The 10,793-nt window shown below is 35.8% G+C and overlaps 1 protein-coding gene across 3 annotated transcripts; it reads left to right on the forward strand.

Annotated features, from left to right (window-relative positions):
• Positions 1–244: 244 nt before the first annotated feature.
• LOC306861477 (nuclear protein MDM1-like) lies at positions 245–10,793 on the forward strand. Of its 3 annotated transcripts, none has more exons than XM_079403738.1 (14): positions 245–399; positions 888–993; positions 1,076–1,377; positions 1,659–1,793; positions 2,408–2,587; positions 2,827–2,960; positions 3,172–3,265; positions 5,535–5,731; positions 5,833–6,084; positions 7,233–7,375; positions 7,596–7,729; positions 7,810–8,041; positions 9,460–9,534; positions 9,779–10,793. In XM_079403738.1, exons 1-14 carry the CDS (start codon positions 382–384, stop codon positions 9,886–9,888), a joined length of 2,112 nt encoding a protein of 703 aa, XP_079259864.1. In that variant the 5' UTR covers positions 245–381; the 3' UTR covers positions 9,889–10,793. The 3 variants fall into 3 exon arrangements, with proteins under 3 accessions (XP_079259864.1, XP_079259865.1, XP_079259866.1); XM_079403739.1 differs by lacking the exon at positions 245–399 and adding an exon at positions 439–734; XM_079403740.1 differs by lacking the exon at positions 245–399 and adding an exon at positions 499–546.

A 10,793-nucleotide genomic window follows, 5' to 3' on the forward strand; every position in this document is an offset into this window, starting at 1 on the left:
AATGACAGAGTGTTACATTTGACAAAAGCAACGATATCACATCAAAGATTATAAGAGTAATGACAGACCTAAACCTATTTCAGTACAATTTAAACAAAAAATAGCACGTTATGTGAGCTATCAAACAAACTTTACCACACACAAAAAAATAAAAAATCTGATCAATAGGAGTGACACAATACACACACACACACAAAGTGCAGAACAGTGTCTTTAACAAATCGGCTTACAGTCGTGCGCATGCGCGTATCGTGGGACGCTGCAGCCCTCACCAAGGTAACAGTAAAGCCTGCAACCGAATCTAACCTCAAGTGTGTAAGAAAAACACTTCTTTTGTTCACGGACCTCTCTGAGCACTAACACCACTGGCTCAGACTCAGAATGCCTGTCCGTTTTAAGGTAAATTAATTAAATTATCCACTGGACATGGTTTATAACAGATTGAAGGTGCACGCGCTGGTGCGACGTCATTTGTTTGAGGAACAGAGAGCGCGCGCTGCAGAAATGCTTTCAGTTTTGATATTTATTGTTGGTGTTTACATTTAGGTAACTAAATATACATTAATACAAATCCTTGTACGATATAGATTACGCGTTGCCGAAAACAAATAGATACACTTACAGAACACTTTATGTGGTTTTATTAAGAAACGTCTTAAACGGTAAACCCTTTACAAGTTACCGTCGATACTTCCTGTTGTGTCTTGAAGAAGTTTGTGCGCCGATTTCAAAAGGTATCAAGATTATCCAATTGTCACCTAAGAGCTAGTAATAAATAACAGATCATAGACCTCTCATTTGAATGCAGATTGTATAACATACCAAATGAAAAATGTGCGATACTTATGCAATAAAGTGTACTTATTTTTTATATGTTACACTTATAGGGAATGAGCGAATATCGGAGTAAATACAAAGGTCGAGCAACACGATCCAGAAGCGATTCTCCACATCGCAGGATGCGACTGGCAGGACTGCGCTCTGATCAGTCAAGTATGTGATCGATCGATAGATAGATAGATAATTATCACACAATAATTAATGGAATTAATTAATCTTTTTCTTGCATTTAAAGGAATTACCCAGGAACCCCAATTCATATCCAAAAGGAAAGTGCCATTTTATCCACCTCAGGTATCCAGTTCTTTCCGATGGGAAGGGCATGATCCATCTCAACAGCGTCAGGAGAAGAGCAGGCCTGTCACACCTCCAGCTGTCACACCTGTGCTCAGAGCCTCTAGTGTAGAAAGAGTAGTGACCCCTTTTGCCTCAACAGACCCCGTGCCACCAGAGGGCACCACTGCACCATCCCAACAACTACAAGCAGCTCAGACATCCACAACTGCTGCAGACCAGCAGCAACAGAGACTAAATGGAGTGAGTCTGGTTTAAGTGAGTGAATAGCAATAACGCAAAATGGCAATACATTTAAAGAGGCCCATTTGTAGTACTGTTCATATGTAGTCCTTTTAATAAACAGAATCTCTGATCAGAATGAGTGGACCCCCCCCCCCCCCCCCCCCATTGTAAACATAAAAAAAAAATTAAAATACATTTATAACAATGTAATTAGTGTATAACAATTAGAATTGTATTATTCGGTGTTAATGCCATCATTACTGCAGTTACAGTTATTCAGAGCTTATGTTTTCTATTAGATTAACCATGTGCTAAGGAAACAAGCGGGACTGAAATCGGAGCGACAGAGGATTGGCCATTTGAGCTCCGAGTACCAGAGACAGTTCATGTGGAAAACGCCTGCGGCCAATTCACCCCTGCTAGCTGCACATGAGGTGCTTTATTGCATTTTTATGAGCATTGTCCTAATTCAAAATTATTTTTAACATCACACATTGGTTTGCATCAAGTCCTTGTATATCATGGCCAGCTATCTGACATACTTTTTGTCACCTGATGTGTTTCTTATATTTAGAGAAATTAATTACTGTGTATTTTTGAGTGCAGTTAAATACTCAATGAATATGACGCAAACCTGCAATAATTAAATATGTTAAATAACACAAATGTATCTAATCCCATTTTATTAACCCTAGTCTTTGCTGCTGACCTTTGATGATCCAGCTCAACCATACTAATAAGCAAAAATGACTTAAGATAAACTAACAATTGCGAAAGTAACGCAAAGTAACGCAACACATTACTTTCCATAAAAAGTAACTAAGTAACATAATTAGTTACTTTTTTAGGGAGTAACGCAATATTGTAATGCATTACTTTTAAAAGTAACTTTCCCCAACACTATATATATATACAAAACTGCTTGTTGAAAATACATTTTATTAAACTAATAATAATTACATTTAGAGAGCAAGTAGTATCTTGTTATCAGAATGCCATAATCATCAGGGTCATTGCACCTTTTTTATGTTTTGGATGTCTATTTTAGATGCTGTACAGTAACAACAGAGCCATCCCACCCTTCAAATCAAACCCAGTTATTATGGAGAGTGAGTACAAGAGAAGTTTCAAAGGATCACCTCCTCCAAGACCACCACGCCTGAGGCGAGATGTTGAACAACACGAGGTCCTGCAGCTTGATGCAGAGAACAACACAACCCCAGAGAAGGTACACAGAAATATCTACATTCAGCTTTGTCACATACGTCAATGGATACAGACTTTCCAAATATCACTGCATAACTATGGAGCTGGATAAACCAGTTTCACTAACGTGTTAGTTCCTCGTAATTTTTCACACATTCTATATGCATAGTCCTCATTGTATAGTAAGGAAGTATACATAAAGAAATTTTTTGCACCTTTGACGTGGTTTATGTGCTTTTACCTAAATGCCCACCATGCCAGAGTAAGAGGAACAAGAAGAAGAAGGAGCAACAACAGAGCAGAAAGTCAAGCCCGGAAGAGGAAGTTACCCATCGACAGCAACAGGAAGTGAGGTCACCCTGCGCCCTGAGAGACCCTTCGCCCAAGGTTATGAGGTGACTGTTGTATTTAATTTTTTTTGTAGAGGACTAGGGAAAAAAGGCAGAAACAAAACTCACAAGGCCTGTTTCACACATTTCGCACCAGCAGCACATAAGCACCACATATACATTTTGATTTCCATATGATATACAACAGGTTACATTTAGATTTTTTCACAAATTCCACAAAAGTATTTACCAGTGTCCCTCTTTATCTGCCTGACAGGAAAGGGAAAACTGAGTACAGATCCAACTTTCGTTCTCCCCTCCAGTATAATTACAGAGATGGAGCATGGGCAAAGATCAAAACTGCAAAGGAGGTGAGCTTCTGGAAAAAGAAAAAATCAATGGGACAAATCCACAGAAAATAGCTTTTTATTCTCATACGGCATAAAAAAATGCTAAATGTTAAAATAAGTAAAATAAAAAATTAAATAATGAATTTAATGAATATCTATTAATCCAGTTATATAAATAATATTCATGAATGTATTTAGCAGCCTCTTTTATTTAAAACGACTTTGATCTTCCCACGCAATAGCCTTTGATTCTGATATGGCCTAAAAAATAAATTTGAAAAAAAAGAGAGAATAATTTAATGAATATCAAATATCGAATCAAAGGAGTAACTCATTTTTAGATGTTAATTTAAATTACATATACTGCATTTAACAAGACTGGAGATGGGGTGAATGTCCAATACATTTCAAAGATAAAGTTTTTTTTAATATGTTTTATTGTTTATGTATTTATACACCTTAAGTTAAATAACATTCAATTAATGTACACAAGGGGTGACTTAAAAGACAGCAATTAATAAAAGACCAGATATATCTATATATATCAATTCTGACACCACATTGCATGAAAACCTGAGCTGTGATGGGTTAAAGTGGAAGAGTTGTTAGCAAACAGAAAGGTAGTGTCTCTAATTACTGGCCTTATTATTAATCTTACAGGAGTGTGAAGGTTTTCACGAGTGGTATCATGAGGTAACTGTTCCGCCTGTTGCATTCATCCTCTCACTGCCACTGCTGTCTCAAGAGAGACCTTCATTTGCTTATGTGTGTGTCTGTTCTCACAAAATGTACTGTATGACATCATTCAAAGTTCGACTATATGGTGGTATCTCGGTGGACCTATTCTTGAAGAACTCTCTGTGTGTGTGTGTTCAATCTGTGTATGTGTGCATGTGGTGGATCAGTCAGCAAGATGTTATCTGTCAGCATATATGGAACTTTGAAGTTCTCTGTGGTTTTGTTGGTTGATTTTTTTTTTTTTGCTTTCAGTTGTCTGGTAATCCTGTATTGACTTTTGGTTCTTTCACTGATTATATAAAAGCATTGATAAAGGTTTAGGTATAACATATAAATAAAAGTTTTAAAAAACACCTAATTTTACATGTATTCGTTAAGAAGTTATGGTCACACTTGATTTTAAGGTCCAATTCTCGCTATTAACAAACCATTAACTATGACATTTACCTCAAGAAACTCCCAAAGTGCTGCTTATTAATAATTTGTAAGATAGTTGTTAAATTTAGGTATTGGGTAGGATTAGGGGTGTAGAATATGGTCATGCAGAATATGTGCTTTATAAGTACTAATAAACAGGCAATATGTTAATAATAGGCATGCTAATAAGCAACTAGTTAATAGTGGCAATTGGTCCCTATACTGAAGTGTAACTGAGGTTATTTATTTATTCATTCATTCATTTTATCTGTGTGAAATATATTATCTATCAGAGGAGCCAATAATACAGAATAAGTGACATAGAGGGGGGACAAAAAGTTTTTTATGATAAGATGTCCCATTAATATTTGTAGTATTACAAAACTGATTAATTAGGTGTTAAGCTATTAGTTAACCCTCATCGTGTTTTTCCCCCAATCTGTATAAGTGTCACACTGTAATTGTAAATTTCACGTGCTCTTTTGCTGCTTAGTAAATAATTTGATCTGATTTCTTTGTTTTAACATGTTCAGCATCCATCATGACAGTAAATTCAGTGCTCAACTCTTTATTTTAATGTGTAAGTGCTTAAAATTCGTTGGCTAGATTGTAAACTTTATAGCGAGTTCAAAGCAGTTTTTGTTACATGCTGACACTGTAAGAACAAAGTTACCTTTGCAAGACAGAAGTACTTCATTTTAGGTTATGGTGTCAAGCTCCAGCAAAACTTTCGTGCAAGTCTTGCCATATGGGACAAGAGTGTCTTTCTGAGTCAGCTCTTTAGGAGCGGAGCATGACTGCTTTCACACTTATACAAACTTTATACGGGTTTCGAAGCGGATGTGACAATGTTGCATGTTGTGAATTTATGCTGATTCAATAATAAATAAATAAGGACAATATCAGGGCTCAACAATAAATTGTATCACCACAAAAATGTGTATTTAATAATCTTTACAAACATATTTCTGTATTGTATGTATTTTTGTTTTTTGAATTTTTCTTTATGTATATATATATATATTTTTTTTTTTTTTTTTTTTTTTTTTTTTTTATTTATTGTAAGTAAAATATGATTTTTAACCTATTCCATCAACTGGCCCAATATTTAAAAAGTTCTACTGTTTTTCCTCAGGTACAGGAGTTGCGTGAGAAAGCTGATGCTTACAGGAAAAGGGCCTGGGGAACTCATTTTTCTCGGCAGCACCTGAATCAAATCCTGTCGGACCACAACTGGATGTGGGAGCCTTCCAGTGGCACCTCTTCCTCATCATCCATTGAATCTGAGGCCTGCAGAAGCACCCCTATCATCGAAGCTCTGGACCTGGCCAGGTGAGCAGAGCTCGGCCATCAAAATTTGTCCAATTTAGTTAGCAAATCCAGAAAGAACTTTCTTTTAACAATGACCTGGTGTCTTTGACATGTCTCTTTAGGACTGGCAGTGTCAGGGGAAGCTCTAGCCCTGGGCCCTCTGCTTCTGTGGCAGCCAGCAGGAGAAGCTCCCCTGGAGATGCTCGTTTTCATGAAGACCCCACCCTCCCTGTGCAGAGAAAGTTGGCCTGGGATGAAGAAGAGGGACTTGGAGATAGAGATGAGTCAGAGATTTCACAGGAGGAGCTAACAGTTGAAAGAAATGAGGGGAATCCAAAAGATAAGCATGGGGACATGAAGGAGAGAAATGAAAGGTATGTGCTTTTTGTTCTTCTAAAATGTGACCTCAGTTGCTTTTGAGATAAGAGAACCTGCCAACAGTAGAACCAACATGATGGTGTCAGTGTCAGGCAAAAGTCAGAACTGAAGAATTTTGCTCTATTCATGAGTTGAAATTTGAATTGAGTTGGCTGTGAGTTGAATTGGAACTTGAATAGGAAGTTCATTACAGTTTAAAGAAATGGACATACATTTATTCATTTGTGACCCTGGACCACAAAACCAGTCATAAGTGTCAATTTTTTGAAATTGAGATTTCTACATAATCTGAAAGCAGAATAAATAAGCTTTCCATTGATTCCATTGGTTTGTTAGAATAGGACAATTAAAAAAAATCTAAATATTGAGAAAACCTCCTTTAAAGTTGTCCAAATGAAGTTCTTAGCAATGCATATTACTAATCAAAAATTCAGTTTTGATATATTTACAGTAGGAAATTCACTAAATATCTAAATGGAACATGATCTTTATTTAATATCCTAATGATTTTTGGCAGTTTTGACCCATACAATGTATTTTTGGCTATTGCTACAAATATACCCCAGCGACTTAAGACTGGTTTTGTGGTCCAGGGTCACATTTAGCAAACGATTTTAACCAAAGCGACTTACAATTGAGGAATACAATAAGCGAGTCATTATAAAGAGGCAAATAGACACATAGTTACACAAATATATTCCTGCTGCTTTCCTGTAGCTCAAATAGTAGAGCATGGTGCTAGCAACGCCAAGATCATGGGTTCGATTCCCAGGGAAAGCAAGAGCTGATAAAATGTAAAAACTGTAACTTGAATGTAAGTCGCTTTGGATAAAAGCGTCTGCTAAATGCATAAATGTAAATATAAAAAATTACGTTATTATTTTATAAAGCCTAATTATTCCCTCATATTTAAAAAAAATTATGTGTAAAGAAACTTATAATAACGATATAATTATTATATAATTTAAAAAATACTGTGTGTATATATATTATATATATATATACTGTATATAATACTGGCTTGGAATCTCTAATATCGGTATAAATCCAGGCGTGATGTAACAAAGATTACTCTTATATACAAAAACGTTTCTGCCCATGCTGTGACTGTTTTCCATTTCGACATTTCGCATATCTTTTCTAGGTTGCAAGCGTTGGAAACTGAGTCATCATCAGTGGTGGATGGGTCTGGAGATTCCATTAACAGGGGCAGATTGCCAACCCCCAAACTCAGGACCATGCAGACTGTACAAAGAACACACCATGATCGGACCACTCCAGCCACTGGTATCAAACCTCCTAGATTTACAGACAGCTGTAGTTTCCTGTGCAGATGGTACATCTGTTTGTCACCTTGAACCTACACTTTTGGCATCTCACAACAGTTTCACTATGATTGAAAGGTTTGCAGTCAGAACAACTGACTCCAAGCCTCTTGTTTATTAGAAAAAGCTAGCAATCAAAACATGATTTATTTTACTTTAATAATGTTTCGATTTTTTTATAGGAGGAGCTTTGCTGGTCTCTCCTCCGAATATCAAACATTCCTCCAGGAGAGTTAGGAGTGAACCACCTTTAGGAAAACCTCACTCTCCTTACAAACATATCATAGTTGGCTCTTCACAGCGGCCACATAGTAAGGTACATGAGTCTTAGGTCAAAAGTGCAATATTATGTCACACATTATGACTTCAGATTTTAAACTCCATTGTATTGCAAAGGCTGAGAGTGGAAGCTTGCTACGTTCCTCGCCAGCCGCTGGCCTGATCACCGTAGATCCACTTCCCATGCAAGATGCCTGGTCTGAGGAGGAGGCGGAAGACTACTCCATCAATCTAAGACAACCCAAGCCATCACAAAAACAACAGATCAGCCAACGTCACAAAGCTGCTGTCCCTCCACCTGCCAACAAGATCCAGGGCACAATGAGAAACCCGGAATTTCAGCATAATGGTACGGTTCCTTTCAGCATCCACTCACATAGATCTGGTTGCAGCCATGGGAATTTGATTATGAAAGGCAATTGCCTTTCAAACAATTGCAGCTTTTATGAATTCACACCGAACCTGAAGTCGTTTATGCACATTAGAAGCAAACATTTTAGTTTCCGCTACAAAAATATCGCTTTGATTGAAGATCATTAATCCATACAAGGGAAGAACAGCTGCCACACTATAAGCACGCAATTGAAACGTGACTGAGTCATTTACCAGCAGAAGGAGTAGAGGGAGGTTAGGTTACCGCTAGCAATAGGGGGAGAATAATCTAGGTCAGTCTTCTTTTTAATGTTTTTTTTTTTTTCCACTAACGTCAGTGCATTATTTTGATACCACTGTACTTATTCAAGTCCTCATGCTAACTGGTCAGCTGTTCCTTTGTCCCAGGAGTCATTTATTTCAAATGATTAATTAACTTCTATCAAATGCAGCTGATGCACCTATTGATTGATTTAATACCTACATGACTCATAGTTATGACAATTCAAGAGGATTAACATAATTTGATTATTGCATTTACGGCTCAAAAAGCATTTGAAATTTATTAGTTCTTCTCATAGAAAAAAAACAAACACTGAAGTTTCAATATATATTATTTCTCAAAAGTATTTTTTAAAGAAATTAATATTTATATTCATTAAGGATGGATTAGGCTGGTCTAAAGTGTTAATAAAAAGATTTATAATTTCTCCCAAAGATTCTACCTATTTACAAAAGATTATTTCTATTTCAAATAAATGCTGCGCTTTTGAACTTCAAAGAATCCTGAAAATGTATCAAAATGTATCAATGATTGCACAAAAAAAAAAAACATTAAGTAGCGTTTTTTCATCTGTGATAATATATATATATATACTGTACATAATGTATCTTTAGCGCCAAATCAGCATATTAGAATGATTTCTGAAGGATCTTGTGACTGGTGTAATAACTAATAACTGTTGATTCAGCTTTACCATCAAAGAAATAAATTACACTGGAAAAAAGTAAACAGAAAACTTTTATTTTAAATTTGTAATCATATTTTACAATATGAATGCTTTTATTGAATTGTTGATCAAATAAATGCAGCCTTGGAGAACAAAAGAGAGCATATATATTTTGAGTATTATTCAGTAGTACATATACAGCATTAAAGGTAACCTGGTGACAGTACAAACATTGTAAAAAGTGAAAATGCAGTTATTTGAATGATATAGTCTGAACCTTAACGACTGCTGACTTACATAACCAGTTAATTGAAATATTACGTGACAAAACGTACACTGTATAAAGTGGAGATTACGTGATTAAGTTTCACTGCCTATTGTGTTACGTTCATTTATGTAATTCACTCACTACACAATCACATCATCCCCTTTGTGTCAACTGTAGGTAATCTGGGAATTTTTCGGCCAGAGCTGACTGGATTGTTTCCTGAAGCTGAATCTTCCTGTGTGTCAGATAATGGTAAAATCACCCTCTTAATATTAGCAGATATTAGCAGCCATAAGCAGTTAGTGACAGTTACTTCACGCTTTTATGTCTGTCTAGCAGTTCTGGTAGGAACAGGAATTAGATCAACGTGTCCTTTGATGTGGTACGCATATTGTATGTCTGCACTGTTTGTGCAGTTACTCATTTATGGAACAGCAGTATCTTAAAATATCTAAAATATTAACATATATTAATCTCTCTTTCATATTAAATCCAGATGATAAGATGTCTCAGATCTCATCTAGATCAGCAGCCTCATGCACCATGGCCTCTGAACTCTTGGGTCGCGCTCAGAGAAGAAAGGAGGAATTCTGGGGAAAGAGCTAATGTGTCAAAGCCCATTAATCGGTTGTGTATAGACTGAAAAATGGCCATTCATTTCTCAGGATGTAAACATGTATATTTCTTTCTCCCATTTTTAAGATCTTTTACTGATTTGTTTTTGTGTGATTATTATTATTTTTGATAGTCTGGTATTTAAAATGAAAAGAGATTTGTAATTTATTTTATTTACTTAAATTTTAATATGACTAGACTAATATTGTGCGTTCAGTAGGCCTACAAATGATTTTGCTAAGTAAACACTGTAATTCAGTATGCAAAAAAGGAATAAGTGTTTTTGTACAATGACAGAAACAAAGATGCGTACTTTTTCTCTTTGATACAAAATTCTATCTGGTAAAAGTAATATTTAGTAGCTCTAGAGTGAGCAGTTGAACACAATAAATCCACAACAGCGTTATAGCGACGCACAAAATAAGAAAATGGTGCGTTCATGCAACGTTGCAACATGAAAAAATAAGTTCTCAAATCAATTAACAATTTCATTGCTTGTCACAACTTGTATTTCCATATTTCTGACATGAAGTAGGCTACCATACATGTCTCATAACAGTACTCAGCATTTTAGGCTACATACACATGAAAAAAACCCAAACAAATATACAGCGTCCAGCGTGACCTGTTCTGAAATGAATCGTTCCGAAATGTTTTACTGGTTTGAATCAGTCTAATGATTTACTGAATGAACTCAACAAATCCAGCCACTACTGAATCAACATATGTCTGCATCAACATTTTTCCCTTAAAATTAGACAGTATTAGAAAACTGATATGCTTTTATAGGTTTCATTTTAATATGTTTTTGCAACAAATGATGAATTACAGAAGCAATCAAAAGAACTTTTGTTACAATGTTACTAATCGTTTCATTAAAGAACACTTTTGCATCA

The sequence above is a fragment of the Barbus barbus genome, assembly GCF_936440315.1.
Source record: "Barbus barbus genome assembly, chromosome: 42".
Classification (NCBI taxonomy): domain Eukaryota; kingdom Metazoa; phylum Chordata; class Actinopteri; order Cypriniformes; family Cyprinidae; genus Barbus; species Barbus barbus.

Coding starts and splice junctions, on each gene's coding strand:
- LOC306861477 (XM_079403738.1), top strand. Junction 7,730..7,809: donor CACAGCGGCCACATAGTAAG/GTACATGAGTCT, acceptor TGTATTGCAAAG/GCTGAGAGTGGAAGCTTGCT. Junction 8,042..9,459: donor CCCGGAATTTCAGCATAATG/GTACGGTTCCTT, acceptor TGTCAACTGTAG/GTAATCTGGGAATTTTTCGG.